This window comes from Carassius carassius, chromosome 35 (genome assembly GCF_963082965.1).
Source record: "Carassius carassius chromosome 35, fCarCar2.1, whole genome shotgun sequence".
NCBI lineage: Eukaryota > Metazoa > Chordata > Actinopteri > Cypriniformes > Cyprinidae > Carassius > Carassius carassius.
Window position 1 is genome coordinate 23,660,746 of NC_081789.1, and position 19,869 is coordinate 23,680,614.

Sequence of the window (19,869 nt, forward strand, 5' to 3'; positions counted from 1 at the left end):
AATATATATGTGCATATAATCTATGTATAACGATAGATATACATATATACTATACACAATAATAATAGCCTATGATATATAGGATTTAAGAGTCATTCGCTGGGCCTAACGAGTTGGCAAACCGTTCAGCATCAGCAGGTGACACAAACATCTTCGTTGTGTTATTGTAGTCGACGTGGAGCTTGGCTGGAAAACGCAGGGAACATTTAGCACCAGCTTCGGTTAACCGCTTCCTCACGCTTGTATAGGCTTGCCGCTGTGCCGAGACCTCCGCCGTGTAGTCAGGGAAAATAGAGACTCTCTCACCGTGATAGTACAGGGGTGCTTGTTGACGGCTGAGTCGCAGTATGTCGAGCACATCCCGATCGTTATGGACCTTGGCGATGATGATCCGTGGCCGCTCATTAGGTTGAGGCTTCGGTCTCAGGCTACGGTGGGCGCGAAACAAAGTCAGTAGGGCTGCCTTTCTCTTCCCCTTCTTTAATGCCCACAATCCTGACATTGAGTCTGCGGGAGCGGCCCTCCAAGTCGTTCACTTTCGCCCTGAGGAGACCGTTAGCCACCTGTAGCTCGCTGCACGTAGCTTCCAGAGCCGTTATGCGGCTGTCACTGGCTGACAAGGCTTCGTCGAAGTCATCAAAGCGGCGCTCGGTTTCCTGGGTTTTTTTCTGAAGCGATGATAGCGTTGTGGTGATCTATGTAATTTTTTATAAACTTTTATTTTTAATTTGAGATTATTGTATATGTATACTATATGTAGTATGTGTGTATGTATATATATATGTGTGTGTGTGTGTGTGTGTGTGTGTGTGTGTGTGTGTGAAATGCTTTTTTTGTTTCAGTTCATAAAAATGTTTTAATAGTTTTCATTTTAGCTTTAGTTTTATGTATCTATAATAACACTGGTCTGATTTACAGGTTTTAAATCTAAATAAATTAACTAGATATTGCATTCTAAAGAAGTCAGAATTCAGAGCAGTACACAGAGATAACAACAAAAATGTGCAATTAAACAGTCAATCAATAATGAAGCTTTTAGATGTAATATTAATGTAATCAATTATTTTCCAATCAAGGAAATGGAGGCTGAACGTGTGAAGCTCTTGGAGGAAGTGACATCGAACAAGAGGAAGATGCAGGATTTGGAGAGCAATCTTCTGTACAAGTTAACCAGCATTCAGGGCTCTCTAGTAGAGGATGAGTCTCTTATCGAGGTGCTCGGAGTCACCAAGACTATAGCACAGGAGGTACTTTCTTCAGTTACAGCCATGTACTTTTAAGCTATTTTATAAACTGACTTACAACTGTGTTTTGATAGCTAAACTCTCCTGCCATTACCCTAGGTAAGTCAAAAGCTAGCAGTTGCTGCAGAGACTGAAATTAACATCAACCACACTCGAGAAGAGTACCGTCCAGTGGCCACCAGGGGGAGCATCCTCTACTTCCTGATTGTGGAGATGAGCCTGGTCAATATGATGTACCAAACTTCACTACGCCAGTTTTTGGGCATCTTTGACACATCAATGGAAAAGTCGCCAAAGTCCCCCGTTACAGCTAAAAGACTAGACAACATCATGGAGTACCTCACATTTGAAGTGTTCCGCTATACTGCTCGGGGACTCTATGAAGATCACAAGTTCCTTTTTACGCTGCTTCTGACGTTGAAAATAGACTTACAGGCCAAAAACGTTTCCCACAGCGAGTTTCAGACCTTCATCAAAGGTTTGATCCAGATTGTTTACAAATAATGTTGTGTAATTTCAGTTCGCTGTTTATCTCAATATCAGAATTAATTTTAACAGCATTTAGCTTCAGTTTAATAAGACAACAGCACACAGAAGCTACAATTGAATTTTTTTTTTTTAACCTTTTTTCAGGTGGAGCATCTCTGGACCTAAACTCTGTCGAGCCCAAGCCAAGGCGCTGGATCCTGGACACAACGTGGCTAAACTTAGTGCAGTTGTCCAACCTGCCTCCCTTCACTGCTCTCCAAACCCAGGTGGCCCGCAATGACCGTGCCTGGAAGAGCTGGTTTGATGAAGCCACTCCAGAGGAGTCTCCTCTTCCTGATGGTTATGAGAGCCAACTGGATGCATTCCGCAAACTGCTGCTGATACGAAGCTGGTGTCCTGACCGCACCATTGCACAGGTGCAGGAAAATCTTAATTGCTTTCTTAAGATGCAGAGCACTGTCATTTTAGTGACATCACTGTACTGTTTTAGCATTGACAAATATGTTTATGAATATTACTTTTTATTTTAAAAAATTGCAGTTTTCCTTCTAATAGTTTTAGTTTTAGGCAGTAATAATAATAGCACTGATGCAGATTCAGATATATAGGTTGTACAGAGGTTGATTCAGCATTGCTCTGTTTGTTATAGAACCAAATCAAGCTAATTTGGGGTTTTAAAATTTCTTTAGACAAATATTGCAAACTTTATATAAAAAGAAAACTGCAGATGAAATAGCAAAAGTGAATGGAGGTACTTTTTTTATTATGATAGGGTCCCTTCTGACCTTTACAATATCCCAAATAAAGGTTTCTATTTTGTACTCCTAGTATTTTGGTAATATGAAAGAAAAAAAATCACCAAACTTTCTTGTCTGATATCTAAACCTGATAAACGAGAAGAGTGCCTGCTCCAATCTTTTGTGAGCTCTTAGAAGCAACTAAGTAAGCATGTTTTCCCTTTTAAGACCCTCCAGTCTATAAAAAGATTTTGTGAAATGAATTTGAACAGCTGATCAGCCACTAAGCTCCAGATTGTCACTTAACATTCATAATCAAACCTGCCTGTTATGATGTTTAACGATAATGGGGTCAAAAAATCTCTAAAGAGCACCTGCCCAGGTCACTTTCATATCAAATTTAATGCCAAAAAATCAATAACTTATACTTTGCATAAGGAAAATTGTTATTTATCAAGTTATATGTTGCCCTGTTGGACTGGTCATCCACCCAGGGTGTTTCTCTGCCTAAAGCCCTTAATGCTGGGATACTGTGTCCAATATCTCTTTGACCCTACATAGGACAAGCAGTTTGGAAAATGGACCTGAAGGGATGCATATTTTTCACGGTTACCACTGTGAGGAGTTTAGGAAGACGGAGATGGAGAAATACGAATAACTAATTTTAATAATCTAAAACCAGGGGTAACACAGGGCAGGCAGGAGCACACACTTAGCAGATTACATGGATGACACCAGACAAAGGAATCACGGGACAGACTACACCTTAAATACTAGACTAAATGAGGGTAATTGACGAGACAAACCAAATGAACACAATCAAACAAGGGAGTAACTGGGTCACGGGGAGCACATGGGGACAGAAAAAACAACAAAATACATCCAGGCAGTGTGACAAAATTATATGATTTTTATTTATTTTTTTTGCTCTGTAAAATTTTTGTTGGTAGATCCATAATAAGAGCAGAAGGATTGAGGATGCGCCGGCTATAGTCATTTATAATTTGACACCAAAGGCCTGGTACATGGTCATGGGTAGGCACAAGTTATTAATTTACTGGTCAGTGGAGTGCTATCACTTTATTTAGGCATAGATCATCATTCTTAGACTGGCTGAGAAAATGAAAATTGTATTTCCTGCCAAATGTCCACCAGTGGGAAAGATATTTTACATTCTGCACTTTAAATGTTTGTTACTTTCACATAAAGAGTCAATGACAATAATTGATTCAACCACTTTGCTCCTAAAATGAATTAAGGGTTAAACGCATACTGTAGCTTTCCCAGTTCACCTGTTCACCCCCGTCACTCACTGGATTATGTGAGATACTATTTTAACAGTGCTGTTTAACAATCTGCTCAACAGCGCTCAAATCTTAGCAGGAAATAGATGTTTTTAAAATTCCAGTACCGAATGGTATCACGGTCGACTCACGGTTTTTTACAACACTACTTTGAATACTGTGTTTCATTAAGAACCATTCAATTTAACATGCATACAATATTAATTATTTATAGCATAACAGAATGCATTTATCTCTAACAGCTGCTGAAACAAATTAAAAAAAGTGACAAGAAGTCACTGACCTCTCTTTGACCATTAACCATGTGTATGCGTGTGTGTGTGTTATTCACAAGGCTAAATATATTCACAAAATGAATTCATAATTCAACAGATCCTTTTAAGTATTACAGAGTGTATTAAAAATGGCAATTTCTTTTAAAGGAATTTTTATATTTTCGTATTACTCCTTGTTATTCTTTGATAGGCACGTAAATACATTGCTGAATCAATGGGGTTGAAGTATGCAGAGGGAGTGATTCTGGATATGGATGCCATGTGTTCAGAAAGTGATAAGAGGATACCCCTAGTCTGCTTCCTGTCTATGGGTTCTGATCCCACAGAAAACATAGAGAGACTCGCCAGGTCGAAGGTATGAATAATTATTATTCTGTAGTCAAATATTTGTATGTTTTGGGAAGTTGTGGCCTAATGGTTAGAGAGTCAGACTCCCAATCGAAAGGTTGTGAGTTTGAGTCCCGGGCCAGCAGGAATTGTGGGTGGGGGGAGTGCATGTACAGTTCTCTCTCCACCTTCAATACCACGACTTAGGTGCCCTTGAGCAAGGCATCGAACCCCCAACTGCTCCCCGGGCGCCGCAGCATAAATGGCTGCCCACTGCTCCGGGTGTGTGCTCACAGTGTGTGTGTGTGTTCACTGCTCTGTGTGTGTGCATTTCGGATGGGTTAAATGCAGAGCACGAATTCTGAGTATGGGTCACCATACTTGGCTGAATGTCACTTCACTTTCACTTTCACTGTTGTAAAGACTGGTGCCATCATCATATTAATTTGCAGTGTCACTAGTTTCATTTAAAATATGATATAGCTTGATGTGAAGGTTTGATGAATTGCTCAACAGTTTTCTTGTTGTTTTGCAGGGTGTTCCTTGCAGGCCAATCTCCATGGGACAGGGACAGGAAGTACATGCAAGAAGGCTTCTGGCCCAAAGCATGTCTGATGGAGGCTGGTTACTGCTGCAGAACTGCCATCTGGGATTAGAGTTCTTGGATGAGGGTTTAGAGACAGTTACCACAACAGAGAGCATCCATGACCATTTCAGGTTATGGGTGACCACAGAGGTGCACCCCAAGTTCCCCATTAACTTCCTGCAGTCTTCAATTAAATTCACCAATGAGCCTCCACAAGGTAGAGAAGTGGAAAATTCTGCTGTTACTTCCTCATTTGCTAGATTTATTACTATTGTTATCAGAATATCTTTCTGGCTCTTTACATTCCACATCAGCATGTCATAAAAATAAAGGAATAATACAGGAAATGAAACGCTAAGCATGCAGAGACTGATAATGTGGGGTTAATGATCTGCAATGCAGGGGTGAAGGCTGGACTCAAGCGGACGTACAATAGTGTGACCCAGGAACAGCTGGAGATCTCCAACATGCCTCAGTGGAGGCCTATTTTCTATGCTGTGGCTTTCCTCCATACCACAGTCCAGGTCAGGACAGCGGAACATTTTTAGATTTTCATAAGCTCATTAATCCACAATTGAGATACCCTGCTAAAAAGAATTTAAAACAATATAATAAATATTATTTATAAGACATTCAATAACATAAACATTATATTACATATTATATTTACAACAAATTCTATTTAAAAGTAATAATTTAGCACAGCCATATAAGACCTTGACATTGTCTCCATTGTCATGTTTGCTCTAAAGGAGAGACGCAAATTCGGTCCACTTGGCTGGAACATTCCCTATGAGTTCAACCAAGCTGATTTTACCTCCAGTGTCCAGTTTGTGCAGAACCACCTGGATGATATCGATATCAAGAGAGGAGTGAACTGGATTTGCCTGCGATACATGCTAGGAGAGGTACAATATAGACCTGCCATCATTTTAGTTTTTTTGGGATAAATACCAAATTTGAATAACATTCTGTAATTTTACTATTGGTTCTGTAGGTGCAGTATGGTGGACGTGTCACGGATGACATGGACAAACGCCTGCTCAATACTTTCGCCCGTATCTGGTTTAGTGAGAACATGTTTGGTGACAAGTTCTGTTTCTATAAAGGATATACTATACCAAAGGCCAAGATGCTGCAGGATTACCATGCGCATATTGATACTCTGCCATTGGTTGATACACCCGAGGTGATACAGATAATTATTATTTTCAATGGGGTTTGATGGGGCGACTGGGTGGTGACGTAGAACCTATGACCTGTTGATTTAAATTTCATCCAATAGGTATTTGGCCTCCATTCCAATGCTGACATTACTTACCAGACCAACATGGCTAATGAAACCCTGAACACCATCCTCAACATCCAACCCAAAGACAGCAGCAGTGGGGAGGGCGAGACCAGGGAGTCATCTGTCCAGAAGATGGCCAATGAGATGCTAGAAAAACTTCCTGCTGACTATGTGCCACATGAGGTGAAGATGAAGTTATTGGGCCACTTCTTTATTAGGCTAAAGCTCAAAGCATATTAGGGTGCTTTCACACTTGGTTCACTTGCCTGGTCCGAACCCGAGTTCGGTTGCTCCCCCCTCTCCCTGTCCCCGCTGGACTGTGTTCATATTATAATATTTGAGTCCGAACCATGGTTCGCTTGCGTCATCAAGCCAGCAGCTGTTTACCCCGTTGCTTAGTAATGACAGCGCAGGAGAAGGCGGCAAATGCATAACATTACTCTCTCCACTTTTATGTATTACGTTTTTGAACTGTTCGTTTTGTTTATAAAGCTTCGGTATATAACGGCTCTTGCGTCTGTCTTACAAATGTACTGAACGTTGAAGGTGAACATAAATGAGATGTACAGCTCTCTGCTTGCAGTGCGTCAGTCACGCTCATCAGGAAAGTGAGTGAAACACACACACAAACACACATTTTCATCAAATAATTTGTCATTAAAAGCGGTTCACTTCCGCGATTTGGTACAATTGCGTTCACGTAAGCAGCGAACCGTACCAGAGTTCACATGAAGCGTACCCCAGACCACCGATTTTAAGCGGACTCGGGTACGGTTCGCAGGTGCGCATCCGAGTACGGAAGACAGCGTTCACATCATCCAAACGAACCGAACTCTGACATCAATCGAACCCGGGTGCGTACCAAAAGTGCTAGTGTGAAAGCACCCTTAAGGTTGGAATAAACTTTTCGCCTTTTCCCCTGATTTACAGTTTGGATAGGTTGACCCTAATTGCCAGACTGTCAGATTTCAACTGAAAGATCGTGAAAAAAAAGTTGTGTATTATTGTCACAGACTCCGATTTTGTAACTTCAGACTGTGATTCCATTCATTTGGAGAATATCAAACATGTTTGATATTTTCAGCTGATTTTAGATTTGTCACATGTCTCCTAGCAATAAACATTTCTGCATGAGTTTGCTGTGATCTGACTCTGAAGTCTGGTAGTGTATGATCCTCAGTTGTTTAATGTATGATGCCCAGGATTTTTTTTATTCAGATATTAAAAGTTGTGTAGTGTATTACAGCCTTTAATGTCTTAATTAAATGTAGAATGTAAACTTTCAAATGACTCTATGCAGGTAAGGAGTAACCTACAAAAAATGGGTGCATTCCAGCCCATGACTATATTCCTTCGTCAGGAGCTTGACAGAATGCAGCGTGTCATTGGTCGCGTGCGCACTACCCTCACCGACCTTAGACTTGCCATTGATGGTGAGTTCTGGAAACATTCACTCATAGTACAGTAAAACACATTCATAGTTTTAAAATTAAGAAGAGAAACATTAACAATATCATCAACAAAAGGTGCATTGTATTGTAACACAATGAGTTTATAATTCCAAAGGGACTATAATAATGTCAGAGGATCTCCGCGACGCTCTGGACAGCATGTATGATGCTCGTGTTCCAAAGTCCTGGCAGAAGATCTCTTGGGAAGCTGCTTCTCTGGGTTTCTGGTTCACCGAACTCCTTGAGAGAAACCAGCAGTTCCACAACTGGACTTTCAGTGGTCGACCTCATCAGTTTTGGCTCACAGGGTTTTTCAATCCGCAGGTGGGTCAGTTTCTCATTTGACTCTGCTTTCATTTGATTGAGGTTTCTCTATTAACGTATTGTTCTTCATAATAGGGGTTCTTAACTGCAATGCGTCAAGAGACCACTCGAATGAATCTGTCTAAAGGCTGGGCCCTAGACACCGTCGTCCTACTCAACGATGTCACACGCATGATGAAGGAAGATGTCACAGCCCCCCCGCCAGGAGATGTGGGCGGCGTCTATATCTATGGCCTCTTTCTGGATGGTGCTGGATGGGACAAGAAAAATGCAAAACTGACAGAGTCATCTCCAAAGGTATTCTGGGAAAGGATAAATGAGGACAATAGGTGGCCATAAGTTTGTGGATAATAGGTTTGGCTGTTTCAGAAGTTAACACAAAATCAAGACTGGTCATCACAAACATACCTGGGACCGTATTCATGAAAATCCTCTTAAAGGGTTAGTTCACCCAATAATAAAAATTATGTAATTAATAACACACCCTCATGTTGTTCCAAACAAGTGAGACCTCCGTTAATCTTCGGAACAGAGTTTAAGATATTTTAGATTTAGTCCGAGAGCTCTTAGTCCCTCCATTGAAACTGTGTGTACGGTATACTGTCCATGTCCAGAAACGTAAGAAAAACATAATCAAAGTAGCCCATGTGACATCAGAGGGTAAGTTAGAATTTTTTGAAGCATCGAAAATAAATTTTGGTCCAAAAATAACAAAAACTACGACTTTATGAATAAAGTCGTAGTTTTTGTTATTTTTGGACCAAAATTTGAAAAAATACTGAAGCATTGTCTTCTCTTCCGTGTCTGTTGTAAGACAGTTGAAAACAAAGCAGTTTGTGATATCCGGTTCGCGAACGAATCATTCGATGTAACCGGATCTTTTTGAACCAGGTCACCAAATCGAACTGAATCATTTTAAACGGTTTGTGTCTCCTAAACGCATTAATCCACAAATGACTTAAGCTGTTAACTTTTTTAATGTGGCTGACACTCCCTCTGAGTTAAAACAAACCAATATCCCGGAGTAATTAATTTACTCAAACAGTACACTGACTGAACTGCTGTGAAGAGAGAGATGAACACCGAGCCGAGCCAGATAATGACTCGTTCACGAGTCAAGAACCGTTCCCTTTCAGTCGGTCACTCTCGACGCCACGTCGGTGACCGACGAATATGGGATATCGCTTCGATAGACCAATCTACTTTGAGTGTAAACTAAACGAGCCAATGCACATTGGCATGCAATTATTGCATCCAGCTGCCGCTGATCACTGCGTGAGTATAAGAGAGCAGCAGGTGCAATGCATACCAGCTTTTCGCTTCGAAGCCGAGCAACAGTGTCGTTCTGCTTACCTTGAACTGTGTCTACGGTGAACTGCGAGTTCAGCACGCTCTGGGAAGCTTCCTGTGTTGGCGGGACGGCGCTACAGCGGCGGTCGTTCCAGTATTGAGTGGGTTGCACACTTCAGGCTGCACTATCCCCTGTCGTGTGGCAAGCGGCCATCTCCCCTGTGCGCCTCAGCCCTGAAAGAGCAATTTCCTAAAAGAGCAAATTTTCTCTAAAAGAGCTTCACGGGTGCGTCTTTTTAAAGACGACGGGTCGTCCTTTTAAGGATGCCGTTTCACCCGTGCGTTTCTGGGCACCAGGTGATGGTCACAAGCGGACCGGGTACGTTTTCCCAGTGTTATCCAATCTCACCCAGTGAGGTAGTGCTTTGACAATGGTGAGTGGAGCTACTTGTTCTGAGCCCCGGCCTACACCTAATAGGGGCGCAGGCAGCTCGCACAGGGCACTGGAAGGGGCAGCACCCATGGCGCTTTGATAGGGATCCCATATTTGTCGGTCACCGACGTGGCGTCGAGAGTGACCGACTGAAAGGGAACGTCTCGGTTACGTATGGTAACCCTCGTTCCCTGAAGGAGGGAACGGAGACGCCACGTCCCGTCGCCATGGTTGCTGTACCGCCGCTGAGCTGCCGGGTCCCCGGCTCGGCTCCTCAGCGAAAAACTGGTATGCATTGCACCTGCTGCTCTCTTATACTCACGCAGTGATCAGCGGCAGCTGGATGCAATAATTGCATGCCAATGTGCATTTGCTCGTTTAGTTTACACTCAAAGTAGATTGGTCTATCGAAGCGATATCCCATATTCGTCGGTCACCGACGTGGCGTCTCCGTTCCCTCCTTCAGGGAACGAGGGTTACCATACGTAACCAAGACATTTCTGTCAGACGTGTCCGATTCGAGAACCGAGGAGCTGATGATACTGCGCATGTGTGATTCAGCGTGAAGCAGACCGACACAGAGAGCGCATGAATCGAACTGATTCTTTTGATAATTGATTCTGAACTGATTCTGTGCTAGTGTTATGAGCGCGGGTAAACCGAAGGCTTGAATGAAGGGCAATCATCGCCAATGACGCCATTACGTCGAGCGGAAAAGAACCGGTGAACCGTTTTCTTCAACCAGTTTATTGAATTGAACTGTCCGAAAGAACTACTGGTGATCTGAAAACCGATGCAACCCGGTTCTTGACTCGGGAACGAGTCAGTCTATTGTTTGTTATCTGGCTCGGCTCGGTGTTCATCTTCAGTTCTCTCTTCACAGCAGTTCAGTCAGTGTACTGTTTGAGTAAATGAATTACTCCGGGATATTGTTTTATTTTAGCTCAGAGGGAGTGTCAGCCACATTAAAAAAGTTAACAGCTTAAGTCATTTGTGGATTAATGCGTATTGGAGACGCGCACCGTTTAAAACGATTCAGTTCGATTTGGTGAACTGGTTCAAAAAGATTCGGTTACATCGAATGATTCGTTCGTGAACCGGATATCACAAACTGCTTTGTTTTGAACTCACTCACAACAGACACGGAAGAGAAGACAATGATGAATAAAGTCGTAGGTTTTGCTATTTTTGGACCAAAATGTATTTTCGATGCTTCAACAAATTCTAACTGACCCTCTGATGTCACATGGACTACTTTGATGATGTTTTTCTTACCTTTCTGGACATGGACAGTATACCGTACACACAGCTTCAATGGAGGGACTGAGAGCTCTCGGACTAAATCTAAAATATCTTAAACTGTGTTCCGAAGATAGTTATTAATTACATAATTTTGATTATTGGGTGAACTGACCCTTTAAGAAAAATTATTTCTTACACTTTATGATAGATGTTTATAAAAATAATATTAAGAGCAAATATTGAAAAATTCTTAAATACTTTCTTAAATATTTAAATAGATAAAGTAAACAAAAACATAGATATGAAGAATAAAATGACAGGCTCTGCCTTAAGGGAATTGGGGAAAGTTGGAAAATAGTTATTATACTTAACTAAAACTAAAACAAAATAAAAATAATAATAATAATAATTACATCATTTTTAACTGGGGGGTAAAAAAGCAAGTTGTCATGAAAAACTAAATTACTAAAACTAAAATAAAAAATAAAAATAGAAAATAGAAAAAAAACGTAATATTAATTAAAAAAAAATAATATCTCAATTATACTAAAATAACACTGTTTGGTAGGTTATCGTAATTTTAAGAAGTTGAAAAAAATATTTACCAAAAAAAATTAAGAATTTTTTTTTTTAATTCTAATTATTGTTATTATTATTATTGTCTTAACAGAACTATCTTAAGGAAGAAAAAAAAACATTTACTTCAAAATAACTTTTTTCTAGACCCAATAGTGTCTTATACAACTCCCATCCTATTTTTCCCATTTGTTGTTGATCTAGAGAGACTGTGAAGCACTGCAAATTACATCATTTACAAAAAGATAACAGTCCAAAATGAATTGTGTGTGTGGTTCTTTACAATTAATTTTTTTATTAAACCCGTAAAAATTTTTAATAAAAGCACATCCCATCATGCAGTGCTAACATTCAGAGATCTTCCAAACCCAAAGTCAACTAATCTGTCATGTATGACCAGAGGTGGGTAGAGTACCCAAAAACTGTACTCAAGTAAAAGTAAAAGTACTTCTAGAAATATTTACTCAAGTAAAAGTAAAAGTACTAGTCTTGAATAGTTACTTGAGTAAGAGTAAAAGAGTATCGGATAAAAAATCTACTCAAGTAGTTAGTTACTAGTTACTTTGGGTCATATATACTGAGCCTATTTTTATTTAGATATATAGATAAAATGTATGTAATGTATGCGTGCATGTATAAATGTATATATTTCATCAGCCTTTACTCCCAATTTATGTAATTTATTATAAAACCCTGTCTGTTTACTTAAGTAACAGATTTAGGTGTCATGCCATAACATATTTTTAATACGACTTTATATTAAATGTGAATTTAACATTGAAAGTTAATGTGATATAAATATTGCTACTAATCTTTAATTGTTCAGAAAGAGAGCAAATAACATTTACATTATTAAAGATCATTTTCACTGACAGTCTAGATTTCAATCACTCTCAGAAACTCCCATTAAAATCACTGAAACTGTTAACACTGTGAAATCAATATCTTAATTAAAGATTCGTACACACATCTGCACTTTGTTGTTTCTGACGAGAGAATTCGCCAGAAAGAGGTATTCAGTCAGTGAGCGAGTGAAGGAAGCACCGGCATTTTAGCGATGACTCATCGGAACACCTCTGATTGGCCAATGCTTTAATAAGCTCAAAAGAATCATGTATGATTGGTTATAATGCGTATTGCTGTAAAAACGCATCTATCTCTGGCTCAGCGCCAGCAAGCAATCACAGATCTGAATTTAGCAGCTGGACTTGCTGAACGTACTCGCACCGGTGTGACTGTATTAAAATTAATAAAATCTTAATCGGCTATTTTTTGTCTTTTGGAAGCTGCATTCAACTTGACTCCCCTCTGTTATAAGCCACACACGTACAACAAACTAATGTCACAGTGGTATCGTGTACTGTAATCGAATGTAGCCCAAGTTATTACCTGTTAAACAGTAGACAGCACACGCGGTGTTCATCTAATAAGGATCTCCATCGCTAGCAAATAATAGCCTTTGCAGATTTGCTTTCAATTCAGTGCAGTTCCAGCGACGTTTTCAACGCTCTTTCTGTTCTTAAACGTTACAACTCTGAATGAACCACTTCAGACGCTCAGCGCGTGCGGCAGGGAACTGAACGACTCATTCAAACTGATTCATGAACCAATTCACTCGTTTGCCAAAAGCCTTTGAACAGAATTGACTCAAAAGAATGAATCATTCGCGAATGGGCATCGCTCATTGCCCAGAGAAAAGTAGACGGCGCGTTTGGAATAAACTGAAGCATTTATAACATTTATTGCATTAAGATAAAGTAACGAGAGGAGCGTCGCCCACACTAACGAAGTAAAAGTACAGATTTTTCCCCAAAAATTTACTCAAGTAAGAGTATAAAGTACCCATCTTTAAATATACTCCGAAAAGTATTAGTTACCCCAAAAAATTACTCAAGTAAATGTAACGAAGTAAATGTAACTCGTTACTACCCACCTCTGTGTATGACTGTCTTTGTTTGCAAAGTCATGATATATGTATAATGTTGTTTGGTAGGTTCTCTTCACACCATTGCCGGTTGTGCATGTGTTTGCGGTGAGCAGCACCACAGAAACCAAGAAGCCTTCCATTAATCTCTACTCCTGCCCAGTGTACAAGAAACCAAGAAGAACTGACCTGACATACATCTTTTCACTGTTGCTCCGGAGCAGCCAGAACCCAGACCACTGGACGCTGAGGGGAGTCGCTTTGCTCTGTGACTGTAAATAAACTCATTATGTAGTCCAGAGCTACTTTCACTCAAGAAGCTTGATTAAAAAAAATAAAAAAAATGTAATGTACTGAAACTTGTGTTTTATATCTTGTGTGACTGTTATTTTGCCATTCTGCTTTAAAGTGTTGAAATTGAATGCACTTTTTCAATTTTTCAATTTTCACATAAGATGAAAGGGATTTTATTGTGAAATAGTTATTATAATTTTTTTTCCCCGTTCTTGTTTAAAAGCAGCAATAATCTTTTTTTAAATATACACAAAGATTTGCAAAAAACATGCTGTTGCATGTAGCAGTTTTCCTTGAACCATTCAAAAATGCCCCTATAGTAGTCTATCTGGGATTGGTATTTTTGCATTTAATTTGTTACTTCACATTATAGCAGCAGTGTCCAAACTGTTTGTATTTATATATGACGAAAAATAGTGTATATAAGAAACATAATTGTTCCACTACAACTAGTGTTCTTGAGTGAAATGTTCTTTATTCACACATGCACTTTTCAAGTATATCATAAAGTTTTAAGTGTGACTAAAACAGTGTAATGACTATCTCATGGTGCTACTCCATTCTTTTTATCATTATAACAATCTTGTTTGTGATGATTTTCTCCATCCCCCAATAAAAAAGTATAGAAAACTGCATAAAAGGAAATCAAAAAGTGCCATACAGCAACACTTTATTTTACTACTGTGATCCTTAAAAATTGACTGATTTGCAAAACTCTATAATCTTGATTACTAATACACTAGATACATTTTCCCAGAAACTCTTCAGAAACCAGCTGATTGAGTTAATATGTTTATTTAAAAATACCACAACTGAATGGTGGTTCACAGGTTGTTTTTCAGAGTTTACACAGAAAGGCACAGAAAAATATTGTTTATAAATGACTTGTCTGCACAATTACTTTTTATTCCAAAAACCACTACAACATCTAAACTGAAAAATTTACTTCTTAATTCATCAACTGTTGACTTGCTGGATGTCAGCTGGCACCAGAATATATTTAAAGTTCTACAGAGAAAGTCCAAAATCTGCTTCTCTGTATTTGTAAATTCAGCAATTCAAAGAAATTTCTTTAAAATATTTTTACACACATCTATTAAATGATGTCAATCCATAAAAGGTGCACTCAAGTCATTTTCCTCAAAAAAATGTTACCCCTTAAGAATGAAGAGACATCAGTGTCTTAGAAAAATCTGTTTTACTCTACATGAAGGGGATCTACTATGCTACCATCTGCACCATGTTTCTGCCTGAATTTAAATTAAAAACCATAGCCTAGTTATCTCAGTACATTAGTTTAACATTTATAATCCTTCATAGTCCATAAAAGATGTAAACAAGAAAAAAAGAAACTCTAGGATACTTTTTGTAATGTACAACTTCCTTAATTCATTCATTCAGTTGTCTTTAGAACCATCCACTTATCCACACGCTTAGAAGCAAGATCTCTCTTCCCAATCTTTCCACCTTCAAGTTCTCCGTAATCAAATTCATATCTGTACATGAGTCTTTCCCAAATGTGACTGTCAAGACATGCCGCTTAAGAAAGCTGCTTCATATCATACATCGGCACTTCTGATTCCTCGCCCTTGCCCTCATCTGGACCTTCTTGTTTCTCCGTTGGCTCCGTGTAGGCCACACCAGGGCTGGCCTTGCGGCCCTTCGGAGGTGGGACGGGTGCCGTTCCTTCCGTGGTCCCTTCTGCTCCTTCCTGACCTTCAGCCACTGTCCTTTCCTTCTTCAGGTTGAGTTTTGCTGGCACATTTTTTGTGATGGTTTCCTTGAAACGCTCGCCAGAGTGTTTCAGCCGTTCCCCGGACTGGCGGATTTTCTCACGCCGTTCTGTCGAAACTATGCGCTCACCCAGCTTGTTGACCTTGGTGCCCAGATTCTCTTTGGTCTTAGTCATGTTCTCTCTGGAGAAGGTCTGCTTCAGGCTTTCGATGCGCTTCAGGCCGGTCTTCTTTAGTTTGGCAGCAGTAGATGAGTCTGCCTCCTCAACGACCATGTATTCCTCATCTGAGTCTGGAAGCAGGACCTCTGGGGCATCAGGGTCTAAGGAAGCATCTCCGCCCATTGCTCCCTTAGGAGATGCTTTAGAAGCAGGCACAGCTGGGACCTCATTATCTCCCTGTGGGAAGAGAATAAATTTACCATAAATTTACCATACTTTTACCATGTATAGCACAGCTGAGACAGCTTAAATCAAATGGTATCAGGCTACTTAAAAAATGCACATTCCATTCATGAGTGTAGTTTATTCATCTACAGTTTGTAAAATGTTATAATGTATATATAATTCCATTATAGCTCTATACAAAACAAAATAATTATGTAATTTCGCAGTTCTCAAGAAAACTGTTGTTAAAAACAGAACTAACCATATAAACATGCATAATTACCATAGCAAAACAAGTCATGAAGGAAAATGCGACTGGTTACTCACCAAATAAATAAATACATATGTGACCGTTATATAGTGATTTGAGTTTAAATTATTTTATAATTTCACTTTAATCTTGTTCTCTTACAGCTTCCGCTAAGACAAAATAGTCCATTACAAAGTACAAAAGAATCGTTTAACACTACACTACAACAATATTAATAAGATTTATTTCCACTACAATCGACAAATGAGAGGTAAGATATTGCCAATTGCGTTTGAATGAAAGAAGAGAGCGCGAGTCCATGGAGTGATACGATAAACCTGAAAGTAGGATATCGGTCCACCAATCAGAATCAAGTATTCCAGAAAGCCATTTAATAACTTAACGACACTATATATATATATATATATATATATATATATATATATATATATATATATATATATATATATATATATATATATATATATATATATATATATATATATATATATATACAGTGTTGTGAATCTGTACACCTATCGGATTGCTCAGTAGTTTGCAAATAAAGATAATCTGTTTCGAAAGGGTTTAGATTACATTAATAGTGTGTTGTTGAATAACTAACACATAAACCTATCATAGCTCGGTATATAAAAAAAAGGCTAACGTTAACAGCTAGAATAAGTGAATCAAGTTACATGACTCACTCAGTCATGAACTTTACCACTTCTGATAAATAGTCACAGTGCTTTATAAACGGACAAAATGCACATTTTACATAAGAAAAAGACTACGGTTAACAAACGGCCAATGTTCAATAAGTTATTAAAGACTCTGTCAACATCTTTTTTAACCATTACCCTGTCAGATGCGAGAACACTATATTAGGACATGAAGCTTCAGTGCAGCTCTCAGAATAACCCTGAACAAATCTGTCAGCTGTTCTCCTCACGGTACAAGAGACCATCAAACCCATGGGCACTAATTAAATGTAAGATTGTTAGAGAAAGAAAATATGAGCTAATTTGAGTAACACTAGCTGCTTATTAGTCTTCAAGAAAATGTCTATTATATTAATAATTGAGAAAACTAGTCTATTTCCTATGGTAAATCTTCAGAAAACTAAAATAAATCTTCAATTTATACGTTGTGATAGTAAATTTTTCATCTGAAAACAACAGTGCATTACATTTTATTTGATTAATGCAAGGTCTTAAATTCAAATCTAGCTACAGAATATTTGCATAATTTTAATGCATTGTTAAGTGCTTTTGTATGCAGTAAATGGGCCGTCTTCATACAAGCTACCCAAATGATTGTCAAGTTATTTCAAACAATAGCAGATCTATTGCATATGTATGAAACAGTATTTCCAGATTTAGCAATGAAACATTCCTCCATGATGTCATAATTCTATACTCGATCTTAATCTGATTTCAGACTCGTTTTAGACAACAGCGGTATTCCAAATAAGGCTTCATAGTTCATTCTATTATGCACTAAAGAGTGCATATTAATTCATTTTTACTCCTTCATGGATCACGTTACATGGTTTATCTGCCTATTACTCCAGACATCCTGTCACATATCAGATAAAATGGCTGCCAACCTAATCCTCCATTCTCATTGGGGACTGGCAGAACATTCCTGCTGTATTGCTTTTGGCTCTAGGCCACTTGACCTTCTAATGTACCAGGATTTATTTTGGATCATGCAAGACCTTTTTTATCTTGAAACAATATGTCTGTCTTTGATATCCTCATTTGCTCAAGTTGAAATGTTGTAGGACAAGAGTTATAAAATCATCAATGCATTGAGTTTCAACCATGACCAAAGCAAAAAGGTCCTCTGTTCAAAGGTAGGTTTCCAAAATTAGACCTGCTTTAGAGATACAGACTTAATGTGGAAAACCCAGTTCGAAAGCTGAAATGCTTTAGGACAAACTAGGAGTCAAAAAACAATCAATGCATGGAGTTTCAACCATGAGCAAAGGAAAAAGTTCCACTATTCTAAGGTACATTTCCAAAATTAGACCTGCTATAGAGATCCAATCCAAAATAAAACATTCACATGCCACCAAAAGCAAACTCTTACCTGGTAGATGACGACACGGAACTTGTTCTTGTTCAGCAGCTCGACTTGGGTTTCCTCCACTTTCTTGACACGTATGTTCTGCTTCTCTACCCGCACACGAACGTCCTTGACGTGGCAGCTGACCTTGCGTGTTTTCTCTAGAAGTTTCTCCACGGTGCTACTCGTCACTGTGTGCTCCTTCGTCAACTTCACCACATCTGCCTGGATGGTCTTCACGTTGTTCTCCAGCTCCAGCTGCCTCTCCTCCATGCGTTGCTGGCACGCCTGCACATTGTCTATGATCCCGGACACCCTCTCCAACAGAGTGAAGATGTTCAGGGCGGTGGGCTCGTCCGCCACACCTGCCAGTCCCAGTTTGTCAGCCATGCTTGTCCTTGTAACCCAGTGAGGACCCCCTAGACTAGAACTGTCTCAGGTCCTGTTTCAGTGGATTTCTGTTGGTGCACAAGGGGGTGTTGGGTTATGGGGTGGGTTGCTGGATTGTGGGGCCGTGGTGGGCCCTGGAAGACACTTGGATGAGATGGACTTGCCCTCTGACTGGAGCTTCATGGACGTTCTGGAGAATATAGAGGCTCCACCCTTCCTGTATATAGAGAACACAAGGTTCAAAGGCCAGGCACACAGGGAACAACTGGAAAAGAGGGCAGAGGGGTTGGAAGGGGGCACCAAACCAACTCACCATGAATTCAGCATTATAAATATCCACAGTAAGGTGACACCTTGTCATTTTTAGAAGATGCGTGTGCAGCTGAGATAATGGAAATCCCCTTCGTTCTCAACTGGACTATTTATTTTACAAAGAGCTATGTATCCTCGAAGAAAAGCGAATGGCATGGTTATATTTGGTTAAAAAGAATAGCACAAACAATACCAAGATTTTCCATCACTGATGGTCACCCAATTGTCCAACTTTGGACAAAAGGTTTCAGCATTACCATTACCAAGTTAGGGGAACTATTAACAACTGAGGAAGCAATTTGCTTACAACCATGTCCACAATGCTTTAAGATCGACCTCAAGCATGATTTTGGCATCTACGCAGCGACCCCGGGAAGATGATACACCTTAAGATGGACTGTCCAAACCCGTGAAATGATGCCAACAGCTGCAGTCTATTCTTAAACCCGAGTCATCTATAATTACTCATCACTCATGTCATAGCTGAACGAGGCTTACTTAATTCTCCAGAACTTTACATTGAGCAGATATTCGACACCACTTTGCTTGGCACAAGCAAACAGTCGAACTTTTGCGGTCAGATCCTTTTTCTGCAAATAGCTGCTGCTTAGTGCAATCTGTCATTTTAGAATTTGAGAGCCTAAGATGTCACTCTTAAAGGGATAGTTCATCCAAAATTCATTCACTCACCCTTCAAGTCATTCCAAACCTTTATGGCAAGAACATTATTTTGTCTTAAAAGTTGACATTTTTCTAAATATCTTCTTTGTTTTCCACAGATGAAATGTCATACAGCATTTGAACCACATGAAGGTGAGTAAATGATCCCTTTAAGAAGTTTTTCTTAAAATTGTAACGGCGTCCAAAGTGGTTCAAACCTGATGTCTTGGAGCATGATGCTAATGATTTAAACATGTCAAATTACAAAGTACTTGAACTGG

The 19,869-nt window shown here is 39.4% G+C and overlaps 2 protein-coding genes across 3 annotated transcripts in view; one reads left to right on the forward strand and one right to left on the reverse strand.

Moving 5' to 3' along the window:
• Positions 1 to 14,297, forward strand: part of LOC132116281 (dynein axonemal heavy chain 5-like) — a 62,588-nt gene extending 48,291 nt beyond the window's left edge. The window contains exons 67-79 of one of the 2 annotated variants that reach the window (XM_059525048.1): positions 1,077 to 1,247; positions 1,344 to 1,722; positions 1,878 to 2,149; positions 4,240 to 4,404; positions 4,912 to 5,179; positions 5,365 to 5,486; positions 5,715 to 5,870; positions 5,960 to 6,151; positions 6,248 to 6,436; positions 7,554 to 7,686; positions 7,820 to 8,028; positions 8,104 to 8,325; positions 13,563 to 14,297. In XM_059525048.1, coding sequence (XP_059381031.1) covers positions 1,077 to 1,247; positions 1,344 to 1,722; positions 1,878 to 2,149; positions 4,240 to 4,404; positions 4,912 to 5,179; positions 5,365 to 5,486; positions 5,715 to 5,870; positions 5,960 to 6,151; positions 6,248 to 6,436; positions 7,554 to 7,686; positions 7,820 to 8,028; positions 8,104 to 8,325; positions 13,563 to 13,775 — 2,691 coding nt within the window. In that variant the 3' untranslated portion in view covers positions 13,776 to 14,297. Of the gene's footprint in view, positions 1 to 1,076; positions 1,248 to 1,343; positions 1,723 to 1,877; positions 2,150 to 4,239; positions 4,405 to 4,911; positions 5,180 to 5,364; positions 5,487 to 5,714; positions 5,871 to 5,959; positions 6,152 to 6,247; positions 6,495 to 7,145; positions 7,371 to 7,553; positions 7,687 to 7,819; positions 8,029 to 8,103; positions 8,326 to 13,562 lie in introns of those variants that run through there. The other variant, XM_059525049.1, reaches the window with a different exon arrangement.
• A 269-nt stretch (positions 14,298 to 14,566) lies between these two features.
• LOC132116285 (caveolae-associated protein 4a-like) lies at positions 14,567 to 18,833 on the reverse strand. The gene is made up of 2 exons (XM_059525057.1): positions 18,251 to 18,833; positions 14,567 to 15,918 (listed from the first exon to the last, which is right to left on the reverse strand). The coding sequence occupies exons 1-2, from the start codon at positions 18,614 to 18,616 to the stop codon at positions 15,328 to 15,330; spliced, it is 957 nt and encodes a 318-aa protein (XP_059381040.1). The 5' UTR covers positions 18,617 to 18,833; the 3' UTR covers positions 14,567 to 15,327.
• Positions 18,834 to 19,869: the final 1,036 nt, after the last annotated feature.